Below are 27,004 nucleotides of genomic sequence, written 5' to 3' on the forward strand. Positions count from 1 at the left end.
ATAATAATACATTGTTACTAATTCTAATGTACTACATATGCTGATTTGTGGGTGTTTATTTTGGGGTCATCCCAATTAGGGTGCTCAGATCCTATCGGTGACATTTCAGCACTGGAACAAAACAGGAAAAGGAGTGGTCATGTGACGTATGGATTGTTTCGCGAAACATCTTAGCTAGCTGCACAGCTAGCTAAAGTATCTAATCATAATTACATTTTATAACGCAGCATAATTTAAATACATTTGAATATTAAACTTCCAGCAGAGTCATGAATGGGAGTACAAATCCGCTCTTGGACAAAGAAGAACATGTTTTGAAGCTCGGAGAGAGCTTTGAGAAGAGGCCAAAATCATCATTTCACACCATCAGATGTTAGTAGCCAGACTATTTTTTTGTGATTAAATATAAATGTGTAAATATGTGAAGTTTATTTTACTATACCCAACTTTAGTCACGCCTTTTGACAAGTTGGTTAGCTAGCTAACGTTATCTAATAATGTAGCTTGTTACTGTTAGAGTACAAAAAACGAACGGTACTCAGGTACGGTACGTTACCAGCAAAAATATTATAATCAGATTACAAATACTTTTGGAAAAGTAGGTAGCGTAAATTAGCTAGGTGATTACTTTTAAATTCAGGAAGGATGTTTGCAAAAAAATACATTAACACCTTTCTGTTTTCTCAATGACATTCAATTCAGTACTGAAGGCGCAAATTTAAGGTTGTGCCACATGAACTAGTCTGACCACAAGTCAGAGACCACTATGATGACACACCAAATGCGTTTGATGGGCCCTTTTTTAAAACTTCTTCTAATGCCTCTTAAGGGGAAAGTAATCAGATTACGTTATTGAGTTTGGGAAATTTTAAAGTTATGTTACTGATTAGAATTTTGGACAGGTAACTAGTATTTCTGACCATATAATTATCTTTCTCACTCTTTCACACTTGTAGATGATTTCAAACCAGCTTCAATTGACACAAGCTGCGAGGGAGAGTTGCAAGTCGGTAAAGGAGAGGAAGTCACCATCACATTACCTCACATTCCAGTAAGAGTGGGTGTTTTTTAGTCAACTGTGGTCTTTTGCCTGTGCTGTACAATGACAAAAGTGTTTTCTGATAACTCCACTGCAGAAAGATGAAAGCAAACTGTGTACTTGATCATGATACTTGTTATTGTGTTGTTCGTAGGGCTCTACACCACCCATGACAGTATTCAAAGGGAATAAGCGGCCATATCAGAAAGACTGTGTTCTTATCATCAATCATGACACTGGGGAGTACATGCTGGAGAAGTTGAGCAGCAGTATCCAGGTCAAGAAAACCAGGTGAGGGGTTAACCAAAACACTGTCTCAAAAATGCATAGTAACAATGAACCTTTATGATAAATGTGTTTTGCAGATCATTTGTGACAGTAGATGTGCAGCTGTTGACTTTGTTTTTCAGAGCGGAGGGCAGCAGTAAGATCCAGGCCAGGATTGAGCAGCAGTCGGTGCGTGCCACTGCCACCCAGCCTCCAGCGCAGTTCCGTGCCCCCACTAAGCCTGGTGCAGGGGCCAAGACCTCCCCCTCCCCTTGCAAGGACAACCCCTCCCCCTCCCCTTGCAAGGACAACCCCTCCCCTGAGCCCCAACTAGATGACATCAAGAGAGGTGAGCCTCTTCATGTGTTCCCACCACTTTTACCAAGTGATCATTCTTGTTTCTCTATTGACTTTGTCTGTGTACTGACTCTGTTGCCTCTGTCGCCCCCTCCTGTCCTGGCACAGAGCTGCGAGCGGAGGTGGAGGTTATTGAACAAATGAGCAGCAGTAGCGGCAGCAGCTCATCTGACTCGGCCAGTGGCTCTGGTAGTGGGGACGACAGCTCTAGCAGTGATGGGGAGCATGACACCCCTCACCCCCAACCTGTCCCACTCCCTCTCCCCCACATCCAGCCCTCCCCCAACCGTAACCCCATGGCCAACGGAGGAGCAGACAGGCAACAGGGCAGCAACCAGCTGATGAACACGCTCAGTGAGTACCAGGGCTGGTAGGGCCAGTGTAGCACTCTACGTTGGGGGAACTACTAATAATTTATCTCTCGATTGAAGTCTATAGGTGGTGGTTGCAATGTAGCAATGTGTGTGTTGGTGTTTCCACAGGGAATGACCTCCAGTTGAGTGAGTCAGGCAGCGACAGTGATGACGACTGAACTGCCCCCATCTACCTCATATTATCACACCATCTTGCTCTCCTCTTTCTTCTCTTTGCCTGGTTCTGTTGTTTTGTTGCTGTGGTAACCGACCCAATTGTAAAGTCTGGTTTTATTGTATTTGTTATATCTCTTGAGAAACCGGCCAACCTAGAGATTTAATAGTGTATTTTTTGATTAGCTGTATATTTTGTTTTGTATTTTTAAATCTTTTTACATATGAAAACATGCTAAATAATATATATTAGAATGCATATATATGCACTGCTCAAAAAAATAAAGGGAACACTTAAACAACACAATGTAACTCCAAGTGAATCACACAGGAGGTGCACTGCCAGCGCCCTGCAAAATGACCTCCAGCAGGCCACAAATGTGCATGTGTCTGCTCAAACGGTCAGAAACAGACTCCATGAGGGTGGTATGAGGGCATTTTGCAGGGCGCTGGCAGTGCACCTCCTTGCACAAAGGCGGAGGTAGCGGTCCTGCTGCTGGGTTGTTGCCCTCCTACCACCTCCTCAAAGTCTCCTGATGTACTGGCCTGTCTCCTGGTAGCGCCTCCATGCTCTGGACACTACGCTGACAGACACAGCAAACCTTTTTGCCACAGCTCGCATTGATGTGCCATCCTGGATGAACTGCACTACCTGAGCCACTTGTGTGGGTTGTAGACTCCGTCTCATGCTACCACTAGAGTGAGAGCACCGCCAGCATTCAAAAGTGACCAAAACATCAGCCAGGAAGCATAGGAACTGAGAAGTGGTCTGTGGTCACCACCTGCAGAATCACTCCTTTTTTGGGGGTGTCTTGCTAATTGCCTATAATTTCCACCTTTTGTCTATTCCATTTGCACAACAGCATGTGAAATTTATTGTCAATCAGTGTTGCTTCCTAAGTGGACAGTTTGATTTCACAGAAGTGGGATTCACTTGTAGTTACATTGTGTTGTTTAAGTGTTCCCTTTATTTTTTTGAGCAGTGTATTTCTGTAGTTAGAGCTCCTAGTTGTATCAACTTATATCACAAGTCTTTGTTGTTTTCTTGTTTCATCACAGGGGAGGGGCTTATTTGGACTATATCACCCCCATCGTCCCTATTTATCTGGAAATCAAAAGAAGGCACTGAAAGCATTTCACCCATTCCATGTTTTTATCGGTATCTTTCAAAATCAGTCTTTTAAGAGGCCAGAATACAGCTCACATCGATCTAAGCTATAGACGATACTAAAGGACATACTCATATTTTTCATGTAAATCAGTTTAAATTGACAACTTACTAAAGGTTTTAGCTGGAATATTGACCTGTTCTGGTGAACAGGTAAATATCAGCAACAGGTAAATTGTAGTAAATGAGCCTGGGTCAATCCTTTACATGTCAAAGCACTTTAGTTTAATTTCATATAGCCTAATAAACTGCATGCTTTCCGTAGTCGTAGTGGGAGGACCACACAATATCATCACATGACTCCAAATTTACTTCGATATGATAGTTATATCAATATTTGCACATGAAGGCGTTTCCATTGCCATTTCTCGCATTATTAATTTTACAGACACAAAAAGATCCCACCTTGTCTACTGTATTTTGTTTTGTCAAAATTTGGAAAGTTTACCGACAAAATGTGCTGTTTCCACCAGGCCTGTCGTGGCATTGTTTTATCCGACATGTACTTTACTCGCATGAAAAGATTGGATGGAAACCTGGTTACTGGCCCAACCATATATCACTGTCCCAAATCCCCAACCATATATCACTGTCCCAAGTTCCCAACCGTATATCACTGTCCCAAGTTCCCAACGATATATCACTGTCCCAAGTTCCCAACGATATATCGCTGTCCCAAATCCCCAACCATATATCACTGTCCCAAGTTCCCAACCGTATATCACTGTCCCAAGTTCCCAAGTGTATATCACTGTCCCAAGTTCCCAACCGTATATCACTGTCCCAAGTTCCCAACCGTATATCACTGTCCCAAGTTCCCAACCGTATATCACAGTCCCAAGTTCCCAACCGTATATCACTGTCCCAATTTCCCAACGATATATCACTGTCTCAAGTTCCCAACCTGATATCATTGTCCCAAGTTCCCAACCATATATCACTGTCCCAAGTTCCCAACCATATATCTCTGGCCTAGTTTCAGACCAGTGTAGGACAAAATAAGCAAAACAAATAGTTTTTAGAATACAGACACCGAACTTCTATTTTTACTTAGAAATTAGTCTATTTTCACTAGATTTTGAGTTATTCATAAAATGTAAACGCTGATATAAATTGACCACTTGTTTTTTTCATCAATTCCGTTGATTCAACTGATTTTGAGTGATAGCAGTCACGTTAGATCACATCTTTTAATTTAGCAACTGTTGTGACAGTGAATATCATTTGATACTCTATATCATGTGCCCTGTAACAAAACAATCCCTAATCCAAAATATCTTGATGTATCCCCCATAGAGAAGTGACGTTGTGGCTGTATCCCTGCCATAGTATCCCACTGGGCAGTGGGCACTCCACGTAATTGAAATGTGGAAATGTGGGTAATATTTGGTTGAAATTTCAACCTTTATTCACCCACTCAAAAAGTCAGCCAGAAATTTGTTGAATTTCCGGTGTGTTATCACTATGCATTCAACCATCGAAATGCACAACCAAATTCCAATTCGAAAAACGGTGATTTCTAGTTTAGTTATAATCTAAATGTTATCACTGCGCTTTCAACCATTTTAAACCACAACCAGGTTCAAATGGCAATAAAATGTCAGATAATTTGTATTTATATTACAATTTGATGTGTTATCACTGTGCATAATTTAATAGCACGACCAAATGACCTGGATTGCAACTGAGACTACGTTAAAATCACATAGTGCAAAGTGATCAATAATGTTCGAGATTCTGCGCAGATTATTATAGCAATTGTGAAGATCTCCACAGACCTGCGGTGTTTGAACATGCACACTTTCAATTATTACATAAGACATTTCTAGTTACTGTAGGCTAACCTCAAAATGTGGCCATGGATGTGTGTTACTCATTTTAAGATTGAATAAATACTGGTACATTAGTTTGTAAGATAGCCTTAACTTTAGGCTATTTACTGTATTCCAAAAGTCAGCCAAATATCAACCTTTTAAAGGATATCTAATGCTTGGATGGTTTCATCTGAGCCACTGCCTTAACCCTATTCTTTAACTTTTATTTTTGGTTAAATTGGAGACGTGAATCCAACATATCGTTTGTTAACTTGTCGTCAAGTTAATAGGCTATTTACTGTATTGCAAAAGTGATATTGAATTGTGCTTGGTTGTCAACACAACCAAATATCAACATTTGAAGGAGATGTATCTTTTTTTTTCCACTGACTGAGTCTGGCTTTAATTCCAGTTTGTCTACAAATTAATAATTGATATGTTGGATTTGCGTCTCCATCTCAACCAAAAATCAAAGTTGAAGAATAGTACTAAATCTAGTCAAACTTTAAATGCACTTTACATAAACTTTACATAAACCTATTCATTAATTTAGCCCTAGTCTAGTCAGTGACAAATATCAAAGCTAAGCAGGGCTGGGCTTGGTTAAAACCCTGGATGGGAAACCAAATGAATAGCTGTATATAGATCAACTCTCTAACAGAAGGTTCTGCTGAGCCTATTGATTTTTTTCTGATAGTGGATATGTCGTTGAAGATCTGATGTTGTTTCAAAGGTACAAATTCAGCATATTTTATACAAGGTTTGTCTATGTTGAAAATTGGTTACAACGATGACATAATCCTGTGGTTGAAATTCCACCCTCAAAATAAGTTTACATTGATAACTTTTTTTAAATCCTATATATTTTCCACATAGATTCCATGTCACAATACATTGACACATTAACGTTGAACCAACGTTGATTCAACCAGTTTGTGCCCAGTGGGATGTGTGTTCATAAGGTGTTTAAATGGTATTTAACTGGTGCTGTTTTGTGTCTGGGACATAAAGCAAGCGATGCGTATACAAATGTAATATAATGTTTTGTTTTCACTGCAGTTTGGATCCATGTACTTGGATGCTATTTCCAATTTGTGTCTCTCTGGCATCCAGTGTTATTTCTGACTCATACTGTTACTGTCCCAGTACAACCTCTCTTGCCACATTTATCGAGGTGGTTGACTTATTGCGTTTATCTCTAGGTTTTGTGCTTTGAGGTGTATTAAAGTGTGCAAATGTATTTAAATTGAATTAACTTTTTATGTGTTGACCTCACATCAGTCAACCAAAATAAAGGAAGAAAACAGTCAGAGATGAGTTTCATGGAAATTATATATTGCTGGTCTTAAATAATAACTTACAAGGTCAAGTGAAATGTACGTCTCGAGGAACACCTTCAGTTTGAGAATCAACACACAGCAACCTGTACACTGAGCATTTAAAAATACAGTACGTTTCTTCCCTGCGATGGTGCAACAACTGAGTCACATATGGGCATTTCTCTTCACACAAGACACAATTACACAAACTAAACAACAAATACATAAATAGCTTTTTTTCCCTTTAAATCATTTATAATGAAATTAGATTTATGATTCTGGCTCTTGCTACAACATATCAATTGATCGATATATAAATTAACAATATCAACAACAAAGAAATAACATTAATAATAATACAAAAAGCTATCTGTTTTTATACAAATCTTGTTAGTTTACAGTATAAAATAATCCTATGCAAGTTAGACCTGGGGGTTCAATATGTTCATTGTAGAATTTATCCCTTATGCTGGCAGGGTGAACATGCTTGTTCAAGATGCATTGGTTGGTTTCCTGGTTTTGAATGTCTGTGTGCTGCAACAGAGTGAAACACTGAGGCCATATTGGCTCAACACAGAGCCAGCCCCACCCTTTTCCTGAAGATCCATGGCAGTCTGGATGAATGTCCCTTGAGGGTCCAGTAACTAAAGAAGCGTAGCCACAAAGGCTTTCCTAAAGGGTCTCTTCCTCTTTTAACTACAAGGGTGATGTTTCCCTCCAGATTCCTATCCCATTTGAATGACAACATGGGCACCATCCTGTGAAAACACAAGGTAGTGCTGGACGAGTAAGAGCAACCAACAGCGGAGTTCCAAACCCCAGTTTGTGATGGTCGGTATCTATCTCCCTCAGAGTGGACGAGGCCTCTACCTGACCTACCTGTCTTCTGAGAACCCCTTCAGTCCATCGTTGCCTGTCTGCACATCTATTCATCCCCCCACACTCAACCCCATGTTCCCCCCCCCACTCCTCACTCCCCCAGGTATGGACCCTGAGTGCTAGGCAGTGTTGGTTGTTTGGCCCTCTCTCAGCCCCCTTCCCCTGGGGCACTAGGGTCACCGGCCAGGGCAGGCTATGGGCTTGATGCAGCGGCCCTGGAACAGCACCAGGTTGGCTGGGCAGTGGCAGCCGGCAACGCAGGGCTTGTGGCAGGGCCCGATCTCATTCCAGTTGTCACAGGTCTTGGTGCAGCCCGGGCCACAGGTGTCGTACACCGCTCCGTGTTTACACTGGGTCGCTGAGAAGATTGGGTTGGTTAGACAGAACTGCAAATCCCCTAACATTAATGGATTTCAGAGATACGTTGATCAATTCTGTTGAGCAAATTTAATGTAGGGGGGAGTCCCCTGTTCCATGAAGTTTAGTGATAGGCTGTGTGTGCTGTCACTCACCCATGCAGGCAGCCTCTGGCTTCCAGTAGACGGGGGCTCCCTCCCTCTCACAGGCCCGGCTGTAGGCGATGAAGGACTCACAGTAACAGTTCTTATGCACCGGACACTCACACATGTCTGTTACACAGGACCTTGAGAGAAACAGAGTGAGAAAGAGAGAGAGATAAGACAAATAAATGTTGAATTAAATTGACTGGATTAAATGTATCTCCATACTAAGTGGGTTCCATATCCAAAAGAACATTGGACATTCTATGCACATCGGAGACAATCAAATATCACATTTGGAAATGTTGGAAATGTTGTAGATTCTAGGACAAATCTCATTACAAATGAAGCTCCCCAACGTTCCTGAGACACCCTAAGAACCACTGACCTATAGAAGGAGGCAAAGTCCACCACCCGGTGACACTTCTGGAACTCCCAGGACTTGAGCTTCTGACACTCCCTGTGAGCGCGGAACTTGACCTTTACACTGCCGGGACAGAGGTACGAGGTGGGCCTCCTGAGGGGCTGGGCACAAACCTCGTTCCCCTCCACGCGCCACGACTCTGCAAACTCATCGACCACGAACTTGAAGAGGCCGTCGCTGCCCATGGTGTCATCCCGCTTGTGTCCATTGTAGTTCCCACAGAGGCCGCAGAGACGACCGCGCAGGTGAGGAGCAGCCACCACCTCCACGAAGCTGTCCCCGTCCCACGTGATCTCCAGACCTGAGGGAGGGAGAAAGAGACAGAGAGTTATGCTTCAAAAAGGAGCTAAAATGCACTTTAGCAGTGTTTTTTAGGTTCCAATTAAGTTAACATGAAGCCAGTCTAACCTGCGATGGTGGTGAGTTTGAGCAGGTATCCATCCAGGTCGATGTGGACCCCAGGACCATGGTAGGGCAGGGCGATGCGCGTGCCGTTCCTCCTCACCGTCAGGTGCTGGTGCAGGCTGAGACTCAGCCCTCCTATCCTCAGCTCCACTGACTGGGTCCAGGAGTAGGAGCGGGTTCGCCTCGCATCGTTCCTCACCACAACCGTGAAGCCAGAGTCAGAGCCGGCGCTGTTTCCACCCCCGCCAGAGGGGGCGCCACCACAGTCTCGAGTCAGAACATACTGGCAGGTTCCTTGGAAGTTAAACGTGCGCCCGTCAAAGGTGTTGTAGTGTGGGTCGCCGAATACGGTGCACACACCTGGCTCTGGAAGGAGTGATGGGAGAGAGAGAGAGAGGCAGGGAAGGAGGAGAAAGAGGGAGTGTGTTTAATTATGGGCATCAATTTGATCCATCTTGTTTTCCTGTATTTTGCATGAGAAATCTGTGCTTAATACAACATGACTAAATTTCAATTTGAGAGATGAACGAAACAACCGCCACAAAACTGGAAAATGCAACCCACAAAGGTGTGTGAGGACCCAGCTGAGGAAGAGGGGATTAACTTACTCACTTTCAGTGCAAACCGGGCAGCAGCCTGTCCTGTTCAGGATCTTATTCTAGAAGAGACAGACAGACCGTTAGATACACAGACATAGAGAGATCAGCAGGCAGCCAGTCAGAGCGCAAGAGACAGTCTACTGGACTGTTGGACACATTACACATTAATACCCACACACAGACACAGACAGATACAACCAGTCAAACGTGGACAGCCAGACATTGATACAGACAACTGTTACTCTCTGCCTGGTGTATGTGTGTTTGCTAGAGAGCGGGTGGGGGGGTACGTTTCAACTTCCATCAGAGGTGCACATTTGAGAACTCTATCCCTCTCAACCCCCACTTACCTTTGCCCCAGGGCTGTCTTCATCCCTTACTCTCTCTCTCTCTCTCTCTCTCAATTTCAATTCATTTCAATTCAAGGGGCTTTATTAGCATGGGAAACATATGTTAACATTGCCAAAGCAAGTGAAGTAGATAATATACAGAAGTGAAATAAACAATAAAAATGAAAATTAAACATTACACTCACAGAAGTTCCAAAAGAATAAAGACATTACAAATGTCATATTATGTATATATACAGTGTTGTAACGATGTGCAAATGGTTAAAGTACAAAGGGGAAAATAAATAAACATAAATATGGGTTGTATTTACAATGGTGTTTGTTCTTCACTGGTTGCCCTTTTTTTGTAGCAACAGGTCACAAATCTTGCTGCTGTGATGGCACACTGGTATTTCACCCAGTAGATATGGGAGTTTATCATAATCGGGTTTGTTTTCGAATTCTTAGTGGATCTGTGTAATCTGAGGGAAATATGTGTCTCTAATATGGTCATACATTTGGCAGGAGGTTATGAAGTGCAGCTTAGTTTCCACCTCATTTAGTGGGCAGTGTGCACATAGCCTGTCTTCTCTTGAGAGCCAGGTATGCCTATGGCAGCCTTTCTCAATAGCAAGGCTATGCTCACTGAGTCTGTATAGTCAAAGCTTTCCTTAAGTTTGGGTCAGTCACAGTGGTCAGGTATTCTTCCACTGTGTACACTCTGTTTAGGGCCAAATAGCATTCTAGTTTGCTCAGTTTTTTTTGTTAATTCTTTCCAATGTGTCAAGTAATTATCTTTTTGTTTTCTCATGATTTGGTTGGGTCTAATTGTGTTGCTGTCCTGGGGCTCTGTGGGGTCTGTTTGTGTTTGTGAACAGAACCCCAGGACCAGCTTGCTTAGGGGACTCTTCTCCAGGTTCATCTCTCTGTAGGTGATGGTTTTGTTATGGAAGGTTTGGGAATCGCTTCCTTTTAGGTGGTTGTAGAATTTAATGGCTCTTTTCTGGATTTTGATAACTAGCAGGTATCGGCCTAATTCTGCTCTGCATGCATTATTTGGTGTTTTACGTTGTACACAGAGGATATTTTTGCAGAATTCTGCATGCAGTCTCTCAAATTGGTGTTTGTCCCATTTTGTGAATTCTTGGTTGGTGAGCGGACGCCAGACCTCACAACTATAAAGGGCAATGGGTTCTATAACTGATTCAAGTATTTTTTTGCCAGATCCTAATTGGTATGTCGAATTTATGTTCTGTTTAATGGCATAGAATGCCCTTTTTGCCTTGTCTCTCAGATCGTTCACAGCTTTGTGGTGGAAGTTACCTGTGGTGCTGATGTTTAGGCCAAGGTATGTATAGTTTTTTGTGTGCTCTAGGCTCTCTCTCTCTCTCTCTCTTTCTCCCTCTCTCTCTCTCTCTATTTCTCCCTCTCTCTCTCATCCCACCTGACCCCCATCACAGTGCACAAAGGGCTCTCCCTCTTTGAAGCTCTTTGAGAGATGGACAGATTGGCTTTCAGGGTCTAAATATAGGGAAGCTCTTCTTTACTGTCACTCAAACATCACCCAGACAAAGACCTGACTGGAGACTGTGTGTCTCCTATGGGACAGAGGGGCAGACACATGGGTGACCGCACTGTGACCGCGTGACAGGTGAACGCTACATGACCACCAGGAAGGTATGATGAGTGGATTTTGTGATACTGTATGACAGGTGACCGCTATGTGACCGTATCTATATTGCAATTGACCGCTAGGTGACCGTGTCTCAGTTGGCTGTTATGTGACTATCACGACAGATGACCATGACTCAGTGACCAAGACACAAACACAGATGGCCGTTAGGGGATATACTACATGACTGTATAACAGGTGAACGTTGTGTGACCACTAGGAATCCATGACAAAGGCAGCCATATGTGACTGTAATTGTACTGTCTGACTAATGACCGTGTATGACAGTTCATTATACTACCATGTGACCATTATCTGCTCCATAACCATACGGGCGTGGTATATATGTGATGGTGGTGGGATGCTAGCTTAAAAAAGAATGACAATGAGCCTTTAATGTCGACTATATGAACGCATCTAAGAACAGATGACCACTACATTACCGTGCAACAAGCAACCGCTATGTGACCATAACAGGTCAAGGCTAGGTAACCATTGTAACCATGTGAAAGCTGGTCACTGGCAGCATGAATAAGTAATTGATCATTTGGTCGCTGGAATGCAAAGAATCTACTACATCACCCCAAGACAGGTGACCGCCGTGTGAACTGGGACTGTTACTCTAAAAAACTTGACAGCTGAGGGTATGGTTACTGTGGTAAGTTACCAGGGTCGTGCCTTGGCCCACTGACACTGTTCTGGCCCAGGTGAATCGTTTTTGACTCCTCCTTACCGCTCCACCGCTAAATCAGCTTCCAGCCAGCTGCCTGCTGTGACACCAACACGTCACGCATGTGGATTTAACATGTGGTTAGTCACAGACAGTAACTCTGGACAGTAGACAGCCTCTGTCTGTCTCAGCGGGAGGGGGACCAGATGGATGGGGACGTGATTAAGTGTGAAAGGGACTGTCTCATGTTGATGATTCAGGGAGAACAGAGGGACCCCAGGGCTATGTCCTATAGGTATAGGTAGTGTTCATAACATAAGTGCATGTAAGTTGTGGTGGGAAATTGCTTAAAGCAGAAATGTGCATATGGTGAAACAACACTGTCCGCCCCAGCACATTTGTTCTAGTTTTTATTTTGTTGATGAAACGGAGGAGAGGAGCATTCAGCATTGTGGTAAAAGTTATTTACAGGACATACTCTGCTGTTCTATCACGGGTCCAATGAAGACAAAAACTGGGTTTGAAGTAACTTCTTTGTTGTTGTAATATCGCAAACGGACGTGGCAGTTTCACCAAGTATGGATGCCAGCTTTAAGGTGACAGGTAAAGTGAGTGAGCATCTTTTTTAAAGTCTATTCTAATCGATGTTGTCATTCACATCACTTCATTGAAAGATTCCTGGAATGAAAAGGCGCAACACAAGACAGTTGGGATTGGGCCTTGAGCCTGTCACTCACCGAGGGGCAGCTGGTGATTGGCACACACTGCTTTGGCTGGCACTCGATGGCCCCCTTGACACAGGCACACAGGGTGCAGTTCACAGACGACCACATGTCTCCCTCCTAGAGCAAAGGAAGAAGCAGAGAGAGAACCAATCAACCACAACTTCAATCAGCTTATCAAACAAGTATTAATGGCTGTATAAATATGCATATAAATGTCAGAATAAGGACAACTGCGGTGGATAAGTATCAGTGTTGAATGTTGAGGCAATGGTAACGTTCTATTTTCCCAGTTGATATCAAGGATGCAGCATTAGGACTTGTTGTCCCAGACTGTCTCACCCGGTAGATCTTGTTCCTGACACGGCAGTACTTCACTTCCGCTACCTCCACGAAGGATAGACACTCCCCACAGCACTGGTCACCATGGCAACTGCCTGGCCGAGAGCAGCGCTTCCTGCACACTACAGTGGAATTCTGGGAAGGTGGAGGGATACGAGGGAAGGAGAAGGGGTCAGTTATTGATGGTAATTTGGTGATACGGCACATAAATTGAATAGAGTTCTGGGGTCTGGTTCCCTTGTCAGTTCTTACCTTGCAGGTACAGGTGGTGCAGTTGTCGTGCTTGAAGGAGGTGCCGTTCTCATAGACCTCACTGTGGAACAGACAACTCCCCATCGACAGGTCAAACACTTTCCTCTGACCTGACGGAGAAAGAGAGAAAGAAAAAAGCTTGAAGATAATTATTATGACTGTTATGATGTTTTAATGATGTGTGATGTTTTAATAATAATTCATGAAATATGAATGTTCTCCAGACTTCTATCAGAGAGTCCTATGAGGTATTTGATGAGAGTGGAGTGTTACCGAGGCACTTGGGACAGCACTGTCCGGGCTGAGTGTGGCTCAGGTGGGCAGGGCATGAGAGGACAGGACACACATCCCTGACGCATAGGGTCCGCCCTCCCTGAAAGAACACAGCATATCATATCAAATCCAAATGTTATTTCTCACACGCGCCGAATACAACAGGTGTAATGCTTATTTACAAGCCCTTAACCAACAATGCAGCTTTAAGTAAATAGAGTTCAGAAAATATTTACTAAATAAACTAAAGTTAAACAAAATTCCACAATAAAATAACAATAAGGAAGCTATATACATAGACGTTAGAACAATGCTCATTCATCTTCTCTTATGCATTACTCAACTTATCTCCACTTAATGATGTTAATGTTTCCATTACACAATACCATTTGCACCTTTGTCTGCACCTGTGAAACCCGGATTGCTACCTTTAACAGCTCACAAACACAACTACTCTAGATGCCAGACAGTTGTCACAGTTCCCCCTGGCCTTGTAGCAGTGTGCCCTCATTAACGGCTGGTACAGGACACAGTGTACACAAGTCCCACTGAGGCATTAATGTGTTGACAGACTCAACTCACATTAATGTGTTTACTCACTCGCCTCCCCTGGGGAGCGTTACCACTGTGAGTCCCCTGAGAGCCAAGACAAACTCATTTGGACCACTGAGGGGCCAGTCACTGTAATGTGGGGACTGGAGACATGCATGTCTATACAGTGTATACTCACAGTGCAGGTGCATTTAATACAGGGTTTTCCCTCAGGGTGAAACTCTTCCCTCTCTTTGTACAGACGGCCCTCCAAGATACAGCCTGGAACAGAAGAGACACACAGGTTAGCTTTATTATCGATGTATTCCTTTTTTCACACACACACGCACACACACAATCACTCACTCGGGCACGTTGGACAGCACTTCTTGGGGTGAATCTTGGGGTTCCTGCAGTGGACGACACATTGTACTTCCGCTTCAGTTACGACACCTTCCTGTCAAAACCAGGAAGCAATTAAAACAGTGATTTATTTATCATTGTTCGAACAAATTTCCTTCGACTTATTCTAGTCCTATGCTACGTACATCAGTGAATATTCTGCTGCATACCTCTCATTCCTGTATTAGACAAACTTATCTTTCGGTTGCTTAGCAATTTGAATCCGGTTTCAGTTATGTAAGGCATGTACTACGTAAGCAGGATATTAGATAGGGACATACCATTAGATAGAGACATACCATTAGATAGAGACATACCATTAGATAGAGACATACCATTGGATAGGGACATACCATTAGATAGGAACATTCCATTCTGCATCTCACACATGCATCTATTCTACATACTGGGACACCCCTGATCACTCACTGAAAATGTACCTGAAAAAAATATGTGGTCCCTAGTGTTAGAACTAGAAATGTTAGAACTAGGAGTGTTAGAACTAGCAGTGTTAAAACTAGAACTAGGGACCACAACATGTTGTTTGTGTGTCTGGATACTGGTTAGACCCCCCCTCCCATTCCCGCCGCGTGGGTATCTTGGGGATGGAGTAAATGAGTGGTGTGTGGAGCTCTGCTTTTTTCACACACCACCCTTCAACACGCAGACTAACACATAGTCTAGTTTGACTGGGCCTCCCCAATGCTGGAGCTGACACTCCCTCACACAGCTGTGTCCACTGCCATTGACTTATAGTGTTCAGATCTGTGCGTGTGTTTTGTATTTTAAGTTTTTTAGTTTAATTGTGGGACCATGTGAGTGTGTGGTGTGTCTACAGTAAGTGAGGTTGGGTATACATGTGGTTTGAGTGTGTTTTGAGGAGAAGTGTGGGGTTAGTCTTGTGAGGTAGACACTGGGTTGGGGAGGCTTGGAACCAGAAGGGTGGACTGTACTGCCAAGTTCACCTGGCTCCTCTCCCAAAGACATTGAGACATATATCATCCCTCTTCATCTTTCTATCTCTCTCTCTCATCCCTCCAACTTCATCTGCCTTTCTTTCTCTTTATGTCTCTTCTTCCCCCAACCCCTTGGCTATCTGTCCACTGTCTCATTCTTTCTCTCCCTCACATCTCTCGTTCCCTCCCCAACTCTGTGTCTCTGTCTGCGTCATTCAGCCTCCCACTCTAAAAGTATGTCTATCTTTCCCTAGATCCCCATTTATCTTTCTTCATTAATCTCCCTCTCCCTTTCCACCCGTCTCTCTTTCACTCACTCCTCTGTCGGTTTGCCTCTTTTCCACTCACTCCCCTCTATCATTCCCTCTCTCTTTCCCTCTCCCTGTCTGCCTCTCTCTTAGTACTCCCTCTCTCCTTCTCTCCTTCATTTACTTTACATTCCCTCTCCTTACTTTTCTCATCATCATCTCTCTCTCTGTCTGTTACCCTCCCTTTCTCTCTTTCATTTCTCTGTGTGACACTCACCTGACAGCGGCGAGAGATGCAGGGCTTGATGGAGCTGGTCCAGGAGACAGAACTATTATAGGACTCTCCATCCAGCTGACAACCTAGAGGAGAGAGAGAGAGAGAGAGAATGAGAGAGAGACCGGGGAGGATAGAGAGAGAGAGACATAGAGAGAGAGGGAGCGCGAGAGAGAGAGTTGGCACTCCAAACCTGGATGTGAATGTTTACTAGTTCGTGGAAAATAATAGTCTACAGGGAGCACTAAATGGACTACATGTGTGAACATAGAGCTGTTTGCCTCTCCAGACCATAAGTGTTGAGACAGATTGAACACAGGGTTACAAATCCATTGTAAGCGATGCCTGGAGGGAGTCTGTGTGCCACCACCGTCAGAGCCAGCTGGCTATAGTGCCCCCTATGGCTAGGAAAGGCCTTTCTTTGATTGTCTTGATTTGGCATAGCGATGGTAAAGTTTAGTAGTCTCGACACTGCCACATACACTACCATTCAAAAGTTTGGGGTCACTTAGAAATGTCCTTGTTTTTGAAAGAAAAGCTCATTTTTATTGCTTCTTTAATCAGCGCAACAGTTTTCAGCTGTGCTAACATAATTGCAAAGGGTTTTCTAATGATCAATTAGCCTTTTAAAATTATAAACTTGGATTAGCTAACACAACGTGCCTCTGGAACACAGGAGTGATGGTTGCTGATAATGGGCCTCTGTACGCCTATTTAGATATTCCATTAAACATCTGTCGTTTCCAGCTACAATAGCCATTTACAACACTAACAATGTCTACACTGTAATTCTGATCAATTTGATGTTATTTTAATGGACAATTTTTTTTGCTTTTCTTTCAAAAACAAGGACATTTCTAAGTGACTCCAAACTTTTGAACGGTAGTGTATGTGCAATTCAGACACTCGAGACAGACAGACAGACAGACAGAAAGGCATGAACAAACTCTCTGACAACCCCAATCCATTATATAGATGTATCAAGATACCGGAACATGTTGTTGTGAGCTGTCCAGGTCCATTCCAAGGGCATGATAAAAACACCATGTGAAATGGGCCTGGGCCTGAGATCCACTATGAGCAATCACAACGCTCCAGATACAGCACCCACAGTCAATAAGGGACTAAATGAATATGCTCTTCAATTTCAACAGATATAGGGTTGTCTGGTTATGGAAACACAGCAAAACCATTCCTATGATAAAACCATTGCATTAAGTATTTGAACAGTGGGAGGTTTTCGTGCTGACACGAGCAAGTTCCTGTTCTAAATGTAGACATGGTCATGAATAAAACCCAAAGTCAAGCACAATGGAGGAACAATAGGCACTAATATCGTTCACCATGACAACATGGGGCTTTCCATGGTCGATTTAAGCGAGCTCCACCTCTTCTCATTTGAATTAACTCTAGTCTCGTATAATCTTGACGGCAAACAAAGGACCGCGCCCCTGACCATGAGGTGGTCAATGCTGTGGACTGTGTCCATGGTGACCCCAACACTACCCAACCCCTGTGTGTTCCGGCTGGGAGGCGAATGTGTGCGGTCCTAGTCTGGGAGGCAAAGCGGCGCAATGGCTCGTAAATGAGGTTTATTTCTGTGCCCTGTAAACCGAATGCTGAACCCAAACGCCAACGGGTCCCAACCCGTCCCAGAGAGGAAAAGTCCACCACTGCAGCTGTGTGTGTGTGTGTGTGTGTGTGTGTGTGTGTGTGTGTGTGTGTGTGTGTGTGTGTGTGTGTGTGTGTGTGTGTGTGTGTGAGAGAGAGAGAGAGAGAGAAGAATAGTTCTTAAGACTTAAATACGAACCGCTGTAGGCCTGTCACATGTTTGTGGGTGTATGTGAGTAGAAGCCGGGAAAATAATAGCTATATGTGTTTGTGTATGTAGCAATTTACCCTAAAGCAGAATCTTCAATTGGTCTGATACATTACACATACACACGCACAGTAACTATTATGCTGTTAGAAGAAAAACTATTCCTCATTCCTCCACAAGGAGGCAGAAGTGGTTTTAAATAAGTAGGTTGACCAGTGCAGCTGGACTGACTGTCTTCTACTGTGGGACTCAAGCTGTCGCGTCACCCTCACTCCTACAGGTAGCATCACTGACCGTCAAACAACATTACTGCAATGCTGCAGCAAGGTCTATACATCAACACTAAAGAGATCCAAAGATAGACCCAACTCACTCCACTAGACAAAATTCCAAGTTTATTGGTTTCGCTGAGACTACAGAACAGTACATGCATCCCCTAACCTTCGACCTCATGTTTTCATGGTGATGAGAGTAGTAGAGTGTGTGTGCTGCTCACCTTTGCATCTCTCACAGCAGGCTCCCGTCTGTTTGACCACCAGAGCACAGTCCTCAGACACCAGGGGACACTTCTCCTGTTTACAGTCTGCCTTCCCCTCCTGAGAGATAGAGCAAAAGAGAGAGGGGGAGGAGAGAGAAAGAGAGGGGGGAGAGAGAGAGGAAGAGAGAGACGGAGGGATGGACAGAGAGAAAGAGAAGACGCTTTTTGATTGCCATCAGTGTAGTCACATTATAAAGTCTCCGACACATTCTTTGTCGACACACTCCCTTTTTACAGGCTAAAATGAACTCGAGTTACACATGTACTTTACGCAGACATTCTCTTTCTCTCCTCAATTTATATACAACCTCACTTTATATACTCGCTTAACATTATCACTTTGCCACTAGCTTTATACACTCCCTTTATATAGTCCCCATTTACTCAGTGCAACCTAACTGGACTGTATAATGAGTCAACTTCAAAGCCGGACTGTGGCCCACATAACTAAAATAAAACTGGGCGGTTTTATTTACGGAGAGCCTTCACTGGTTCCCTAACCACGCTGGTTTGGGTGATGTCGTCAGTGAAGGCAAGAGAAGAGACGGCGAGAGGCGAGGCGGCGAGAGGCGAAGGCACATGGAATCCATACATAGTCTCTGTAAAGCGCTCCCCAAACCACTGGCCTAAATCGTAGAGATTTTCAGAGCACTTTCAACAGCCAGTTTGAGACAAATATGTCTGAGAGTGAGATATATGATGCCAGATAGATAAAGGGATGGATTGAAAGTGAGAGAAAAAGAGATAGAGGGAATGAGAGAAGGGCAGACAGATACCATCAGACATGATGACTGGAAAGTCTGACAGGTGGAGAGAGAGAGAGAGAGAGAGAGAGAGAGAGAGAGAGAGAGAGCGAGAGAGAGAGAGAGAGAGAGAGAGAGAGAGAGAGAGAGAGAGAGAGAGAGAGAGAGAGAGAGAGAGAGAGAGAGAGAGAGAGAGAGAGAGAGAGAGAGAGAGAGAGGTGGACAGAGAGAGGATGACAGAGTGAGAGAGAGAAATAGAAAGAGTGGTGATAAGTTATGCGTCTAGTCTTTTGACGGCCACAGTTATCTCCATTAGTGTCATTGAGGTCCCGTATTTATCCTTTGTTTTCTCTCCACACCTGTGCTTTCCTAGTTGGGCTTTGGAGCCATTCCACTCGGCAGCCATTAACACTAAGTGGTGTGAAGAGGTTTGACCTCTCCTTGCAAAGGTCAGGGGTCAAATCAGGTCACCACGCCTCATAAACACTCAACATACCGTGCACTTTCTGAGGCTTCTTACTGGTCTACTGGTGGTATGTCGTGGCTTCTAATAGGCCAACGGGTGGTCTGGGGATTGTTATTGGACTACTGCTAGTCTCTGGTGTAATAACTAGAGAAATATTTGACCTGAAGGGTAATAACATGTTGATAGGTTAATGTGACCATCTAAAAAGATATATGTAGAGTATGTAAGATGTATTGATCCCTGACATGATGGTCATGTGCTGTGGAAAGATGACCACTAGATGGCGACAGCACAGTCAGTTTCAACATCTCCATTTGCCAACTTCAGAGAATCAAAATGTGCTCAGTCAAACCATGGTCTATGTATAATCCCTCCCTCCCTCCCTCCCTCCCTCCCTCCCTCCCTCCCTCCTTCCTTCCCAATCTTTTCCACTATCACTCTCTCTCCTCCATCTATCTCTCAGCCTGACCTTAGAGGGCATGCCAAAACAAGCTGACAGACCCGCCAGCCGCCATGCCGCCGGTCTTTCATGGAAGGATGGAGAGATCACTAAAAGGCTCTTCAGAGTAGCACTCAAATCAAAGGCCAATTTAAACCTGGACTCCTTGCCCTCATGACCCTTCACCTCCCTCCAAAGCAAACATGTCGCGACCCCACAGGAGCAGCAGTTGTGGCTTAAAACTGGATGAAAAAAGATAAGGGCAACAATATATACATTTCACTGATAAGTCACAAGCCTATCCAAGAAGTAGGCCTATTCCTGCACCAGTAGTAGAAAGTGAATGGTGCTGAATGAACTGAATGTAACTTTTGGCTCCGATGTGTAGGTAGACTAGCTCCATGACTTTTCTCTGAATTCAGATGGCTGTTGTCCTATCCTTCTTTATGTCCTGGCAGGTAGCCTAGCGGTTGGAATACATGATCCGATAAGGTGAAAATCTGTCTGTGCCCCCCTTGAGCAAGGCACTTAACCCTAATTTAATCCAGGGGCGCTGTACTACAGTGGAGGCTGCTGAGGGGAGGACAGAAACCATGTGTTTGATGTATTTGTATACCATTCCACTGATTCTGCTCCAGCCATTAACATGAGCCCATCCTCCCCAATTAAGGTACCACCAACCTCCTATGCCGTACTACTATGGCTGTCCCTGTAAAACAACACATTTCACTGCACCTATCTGGTGTGTGACAATAAAACATATATACAGTACCAGTCAAAAGTTTGGAGACCTACTCATACAGGGTTTTTCTTTATTTTTACTATTTTCTACATTGTAGAATAATAGTGACGACGTCAAAACTATGAAATAACACAAATGGAATCATGTAGTGACCAAAAAAAGTGTTAAACAAATCAAAATATATTTTAGATTCTTCAAAGTAGCCACCCTTTGCCTTGATGACAGCTTTGCACACTGTTGGTATTCTCTCAACCAGCTTCATGAGGTAGTCACCTGGAATGCATTTCAATTAACAGGTGTGTCCAAACTTTTGACTGGTACTGTATATTTGTTATTTATTTTATTTAACTAGGCAAGTCAGTTAAGAACAAATTCTTATTTTACAATGACGGCCTACCCCGGCCAAACCCTCCCCTAACCCGGACAACGTTGGGCCAATTGTGTGCCTCCCAAAGGGACTCCCAATCACAACCGGTTATGATACAGCCTGGGATCGAACTAGGGTCTGTAGTGACACCTCTAGCACTGAGATACATTGCCTTAGACCGCTGGGCCACTCAGGAGGCCATATATATATTTGTCTCTACCCCTCCATTAAAAGTATCCTGGGAGGTCCAATAGCAATGCTGCCCTGAAGGTTCTCTAACACAATCTTTGCTCTATAGACCACTGGGAGAACTGTACCACTAGCCTCACAGTGCACTGACAGAAAGGGGGGAAGGGGGGATGGAGAAAGAGAGCAGAAAATAAAGGAGGATTTTGTCTTCTTTAAGTCTTCTAGACTACATTCTTAGAAAAAGGGTTCCAAAATGGTTCTTCGGCTGTCCCCATAGGTGAACCCTTTCTGGTTCCAGGTAAAACCCTTTTGGGTTCCATGTAGAATCCTCTGTAAAAAGGGTTCTACCTGGAACCAAAAAGGTTTCTTCAAAGGTTCTCCTATGGGGACAGCTGAAGATCCCATTATGGTTCTAGATAGTACCTTTTTTTCTAAGAGTGTAGAGATATCATGTTTCTCATTTCATCCTAAGATTTATGCTTTTCTTTTTTGGAGTTTGGTTGTCCCTTTAGACAGAATGGTGTACAAGTTATTGCTCCTTTTCATAAAATGACATTCACATGCCAATTCCACACATAAATCCAATGTTATTACATGTCTGTACCTGGACAGACATGCTGGGTGGTTTAGTGGTTTGCTGACAACGCCAGTGGCAGAGGTAAAGACTGTAAAGGTACACGGTGAGTATTGATCTCCATGTTTGTGGAGCGGTTGGAACAGAAAGGACCTTTGGCTTCCCAAATGTTTGCAGATCACTGGTCAGCCCACTGAGCTCATCAATCATTGCTACCGAGAAAGAGGAGAGGGGGGAAAAAGAGAGGGAGAGTAGTAGATAGCAGGTTAACGAGAGCTGCCTCCTGGCTGTCTGTATATAATGTTTAGCGAGCGGGAGGCAGATTCCTGCGTCTTGTGAGACGGCTGGCGAAAAGAATGGCTTCTCTGTGTGCCTCAGTTTCCGCCAGTGAAGGGCCATTAACAGGTACTCCGCCGCAACCGGGAGCCTGTGAGTGACACTAGAGCCCCACCCTTTAAAATCTGCTAACCCCCCTAAAAGACAGCATCGCGACACAAGTGTCTTTCAGGCTGGCCCCCCTCCCCTGCAAGGCACTCTGGGGCCAGTGACATGACGGACGGGCCAAGATGAAAGGCTAGCTGTGGCCCTCTGATGACTGATAGCATTCAGCAGGGCTCCTAGTGATGGAAGCCTGATAAGGAGGTGGTTAGCAGAGGGAGACATATCAAAGAGACTATCAGAGCCACTAGAGACAGCCGAGGCAGCATGGCCACATATATAACCTTGCACACGCACACTGTTTCTCTGTTTCACATAGGCCAAATACCCTGCAAGTCAAACACGACATTTGTAGAAACTTCCTCACCACATGACACTTTTAAAGAGGGACTAAAAAGACAGGCGAGGGAGAGCATTATTGAATCTGGCTTCTGGTGACAGAAAAGCCTCTCACTTGCATTCTCAACCCCTAAAACAATGACCTTCAAGGCAAGGAGAGACAGAGGTCAAAGAGCAAATGTTCCAGGAAAGACACCTCCTTTCACATTTGTAGCCTGGATTTAACAGACAGTCGGGGGCAAAGACAGCACGAAGACAAGGGTGTCTTTAAACAAACAATGCCATTTTGTTTAAAAGCCAGTGTGGGCTTAGAAGGGAAATAATTACATAGCTAGCCTACTGCTCTTATTGAAAAGGTAGCAACATTATTCATAATTCTTTGTGATAATTACAAAAAACAGTACAGGCCTATTTGCCCAGTTAGGCCTACAACTCGCTATAGACTATGCATATTTAGGCCACAATATGAATATTAAGAATATTCAGTCAAGCGCAGAGGCAATAATTACGCACAACAATTGCGTTGTGTTCCTCCTCTGTGGAACCTACTTGCCAACAACAAATAGGGAATCTCAATGTCAACTAACAATTGAAAGTTATTTAGCAAGAATTGGGATTTGTTCTCACCAGACATACGCAGGTGATGCACGGGTTGTCCGTTATGTTGGGTATGTGGAGCACCTCTCCTTCGTTCTCGCAGATGGCTTCTGTACCTGTGAAGGGCGCGAGGAGAGAGGCAATAAATTCGCGCCTTTTCATCTTCATTGAAGTGATAAAACAGCGAAACAACACGCCCCAGAGAAGATATGTCATAAACAGGCTCGCCATATTCGAATTGTGTTTTTTCTTTAGACCTACCAGGAATTGCACCGGCTATGCCATAACGGTGACTGAGGTATATTTTGTAGACGTTAAAATAAGCAGGCCTAATAGTCTGAGTTTTATCGACAAGTTTATATTTCTAATTTATTTAGATTATATAGGCTATAGCCTATAACATTTTCTAAATTACTAAATATTAGATCAGTTTATTAGAATATTTTTGTCAGAGTGATTTAAATTTAAATTTAGGTGAGACATAACATTTTTAGTTGAGCAGAGCAGTGGCTGCCAGGAAAAGTGTTGGGGGGGGGGGGGGGGGGGGGGGATTTGGTGACAAAGTGGTTTCTGTGAGAATTACAGGAGCAGGGCAATTACCCCGACCGTAGCGTACCCTACAACCTTCGCGTGTAATTAAACCAGCACAGCTTTAAGTGATTGTGGGGAAACCCAACACTTTAGCCTCAATCCAATGAGGCTTTTCTTATTTTATAAAGCAGAGATGAATGAATAGCCCTATAAATGTTGTTTACTCTTCATCCACCTCTTGCAACCGAGCACAGTGACAGGGCGCATTTGTCTTTCTACAACCAGACAACTTTCCTCTCCCACGAAAACGCTGTGTTCAACTCCCGGCTCTGCAGGGAAAACAATAGACAGATGATATACCGCATATTTCGAATACCAGGTAGCGACAATCCATGGGAATTTGATCCGGTGGGATTATACTATAATGGTAGCCTACTCAACTGATACCGATACGCAGGTTTGTCTGTCCCCTGAAAGAAATGATAATGTTTGCACAATGATAACGCGCCAGGTGACTTGGATACTGACCTCGACAGCACGACCCAACTCGAGTTTCCAAAACAACAGTAGATAGGAAAATTATAATGGTGATCCAATGCGTCTCTCATGAGGTTTCAAACGAGCCCGGGGGTACCAGTTACCCGACAGAACATATTTTTTCACCCAACTTTAACATCAATCCAATGACACGGTGACATTTGTTGTTGATTTATGTTCAACCAAATGTAAATCAAAACTAGACATTGAGCTGACGTCTGTGCCCAGTGGCAAATAACGGGAAAAGTGAATAGCCTACCTGTAGTCCTATAGGCCAGCTTTTGGGCTATATTCTTGTTTTTGACAATTGCTGGACATGTTTTGAAACTAAATAGGCCAAGTCAATGTATCTTACCTGTAATTAAAGGCGAGGAGGACTGTGGCATTTGGAACAGTAAAAACACGAATAAAAAGCTGCAGGTGAACTTAATAGAACGTTCCAAGGCGCTCGAGCAGCAATACAACATCATCCTAAAATTGGTCCAGTAAAAAAAAAGAAGGAAAACGAAAAAAAGAAAATGATATGCTAGAATATATATATATATTTATATCCCCATGGGTTGGTGTCCGACTGAAAACCCTAGAATATATGGGACTCCAGCATAATTGCCCCCCTCAGTTAGTTTTGTTCCAGCCCATAACCTTCAGTTTGTCAAAATGCTAAACGACATCGCGTGTCCTCGGGCATCCGACAATCGACATGACACATGAAAATTACAATGACAATGCCGTGCGGACAGCCAGGCGACAGTCCTCATGTCCCGTCCAGGAGCGCTCTTGTGTTCCCAAAACAAGTGCAGGGGTTAGAAAATGTTTACAAAAAAGTGAAAAACAAAGTTCATAAGAGATTAAAATAAAACAGATGCGTATAGTAAAAATGACAAATAAAACTATTGGGAAATAAATTCCCCAAATAGCTTAAAGATATACTCGTATTTAAATGTCTTCAAAAATCCTCATGTTTGGCAATACCAAAAATATACAGATGTTGTCAAGCGCTAAAAGAAACCGGTTGCGTTCGGAATTTTAGGTCCGTTTTGCGCGGAGATGCTGTCCAACTGTCTCAGGTTTTGTAGCGGGCTTTAGGTTAGGCTACACGAGCCGGCACTGGTCTCTCACTCGGAGCTCCGCGAGAAGCGAACCACCTCCAGCCCAAAGTTATAGTAAACTGCTCCTACTGAGGCGCACGGCGATGCCAGCGTAATAGAAACCCTACTACTCCAGTTAAACATCCCCGCAGGGTGCAGGAACCTCCTCCAAACAAAACGAGAACGGCCCCTCAATATTTAAATAGTTGCCGGGGGTTTTAATAATCCGAGTGATTTGATTTACAATCTTGCCCGCTGCTCCCGGCTGGCTGCCGCAGTGGTAATGAAACACTCCGTACAATACCGCGCCGGGAGAGACCCACCTACTGCTATCGGATCTCAAGGCTGGATCTCGTTTCACTACAAACAAGCCTGGATACACAACATGCGTACCGTACCACCTGTCCTTACTGATAATCTCTGCCGCGCTCTCTCAACACTGTCACGCTGCAAAACAGGATGAAACAACAAAAATTCCCTAATTCAGGCCACTTTGTATCAAGGTGGGTTTTCTGCGCCCCTCGAGCTGCTGGGGGACCAAGCGTCATCCCACAATTGTTGATCTCTCCCCCTCCACCCGCATTGATGGGGCGCACCACAATGTCTGTCTGTTCAGTATCATACATTTTACATTTTCCAGTCATATCCTCAATGCAACACTTATTTGATAAATTAGGCATTTTCTTTGTTTGACCCCACTTCAAAGGTATGATGTCAATTTAGAATATATAATCTATACCATTTCAATAGCCTATAATAAAGGCACATATCTAATTTAGGCTCCATTAACCAGCTTGCATGACATGAAGTGTCTGTTACTGTTGTTTGAGACAGATTTAGAAATCTACAACTTTTAAAACAGTTTGGCACCCTTAAAATTGTGCTTCTGAAGAACCTCAAATGGGAAGGAAAAGCATTTCTTCAAAGAACCAATTATGACCAAACCCTGTATTTACAACATTTAACTGTCAAGGAACAATGTTTTATTTGATCTAATTGTATTGCTCTTGTTACTTCGCATTGTAAACATGCCACGAGTGACGAGTAAACTTAGTGAATGTGTGTGTGTGTGTGTCTGTGTGTTAGAAAGGGAGTGTGTGTCACTGTCTTTGTGTCGACAGTGTGTGTGCATTCAGCAGTACAGATGTACATTCTGTTAATATTCAACGCTTGATGGCGCCAAAGAGCACCCTTTTGAAGTAGAGGTGTCTATTTCCAAATTCGCCGCAAGAGTTTTACAGATGCCGAGTTTGAACAGTTATTTATTTAACTGTGACATAAATGACCCTCTTCCACTCTAAAACGAAAGAGCCCTATTGCGCTGTCGTAATTCAGATTCCGTTGTATGGTCCTTTGTAGCGCAGTTGGTAGCGCATGGTGCTTGTTATGCTAGGGTAGTGGGTTTGAATCACGGGACGATAAGTAAAATGTATTCACGCATGACTGTAAGCCGTTTTGGATAAAAGCGTCTGCTAAATGGCATGTATTATTATATTACAGAGCAGGGAAGGATGGGAAACTTTGATGGTGGCGGGGGACATAAAAAATCCGAACTCATCAGAGGGGCCACAGTAGCTCGTGGGTCTGCATACCCACATCCATACCAACACCTTGCAAACAAAACATTT

General features: G+C 43.7%; 2 protein-coding genes across 3 annotated transcripts; one reads left to right on the forward strand and one right to left on the reverse strand.

Moving 5' to 3' along the window:
* Positions 1–123: 123 nt before the first annotated feature.
* LOC129857682 (ELL-associated factor 1-like) lies at positions 124–6,482 on the forward strand. The gene is made up of 6 exons (XM_055926164.1): positions 124–372; positions 957–1,051; positions 1,194–1,330; positions 1,450–1,655; positions 1,772–2,017; positions 2,146–6,482. The coding sequence occupies exons 1-6, from the start codon at positions 270–272 to the stop codon at positions 2,193–2,195; spliced, it is 837 nt and encodes a 278-aa protein (XP_055782139.1). The 5' UTR covers positions 124–269; the 3' UTR covers positions 2,196–6,482.
* A 4-nt stretch (positions 6,483–6,486) lies between these two features.
* Positions 6,487–25,860, reverse strand: LOC129857679 (BMP-binding endothelial regulator protein-like). 2 transcript variants are annotated; one of them, XM_055926161.1, is made up of 15 exons: positions 24,644–25,860; positions 23,251–23,336; positions 18,285–18,384; positions 15,973–16,055; positions 14,456–14,546; positions 14,289–14,371; positions 13,559–13,658; positions 13,286–13,395; positions 13,034–13,168; positions 12,707–12,811; positions 9,312–9,357; positions 8,703–9,065; positions 8,259–8,595; positions 7,883–8,013; positions 6,487–7,728 (listed from the first exon to the last, which is right to left on the reverse strand). In XM_055926161.1, the coding sequence occupies exons 1-15, from the start codon at positions 24,756–24,758 to the stop codon at positions 7,547–7,549; spliced, it is 2,067 nt and encodes a 688-aa protein (XP_055782136.1). In that variant the 5' UTR covers positions 24,759–25,860; the 3' UTR covers positions 6,487–7,546. The 2 variants fall into 2 exon arrangements, with proteins under 2 accessions (XP_055782136.1, XP_055782137.1); XM_055926162.1 differs by lacking the exons at positions 23,251–23,336; positions 24,644–25,860 and adding an exon at positions 20,005–21,552.
* Positions 25,861–27,004: the final 1,144 nt, after the last annotated feature.

Source organism: Salvelinus fontinalis, chromosome 6 (assembly GCF_029448725.1).
Source record: "Salvelinus fontinalis isolate EN_2023a chromosome 6, ASM2944872v1, whole genome shotgun sequence".
Classification (NCBI taxonomy): Eukaryota; Metazoa; Chordata; class Actinopteri; order Salmoniformes; family Salmonidae; genus Salvelinus; species Salvelinus fontinalis.

What these genes read in the sequence shown, in the direction of transcription:
- LOC129857682 (XM_055926164.1), top strand. Translation starts at nt 270, where the DNA reads ATGAATGGGAGTACAAATCCGCTCTTGGACAAAGAAGAACATGTTTTG. An exon ending in ACTAGATGACATCAAGAGAG is followed by an intron (nt 1,656 to 1,771) that starts GTGAGCCTCTTC and finishes GTCCTGGCACAG; the next exon opens with AGCTGCGAGCGGAGGTGGAG. An exon ending in CCAGCTGATGAACACGCTCA is followed by an intron (nt 2,018 to 2,145) that starts GTGAGTACCAGG and finishes GTGTTTCCACAG; the next exon opens with GGAATGACCTCCAGTTGAGT.
- LOC129857679 (XM_055926161.1), bottom strand. Translation starts at nt 24,758, where the DNA reads ATGATGTTGTATTGCTGCTCGAGCGCCTTGGAACGTTCTATTAAGTTC. An exon ending in TCAGGAACAAGATCTACCGG is followed by an intron (nt 12,812 to 13,033) that starts GTGAGACAGTCT and finishes CCTTTGCTCTAG; the next exon opens with GAGGGAGACATGTGGTCGTC. An exon ending in GACTTTGCCTCCTTCTATAG is followed by an intron (nt 8,014 to 8,258) that starts GTCAGTGGTTCT and finishes GTTTCTCTCAAG; the next exon opens with GTCCTGTGTAACAGACATGT.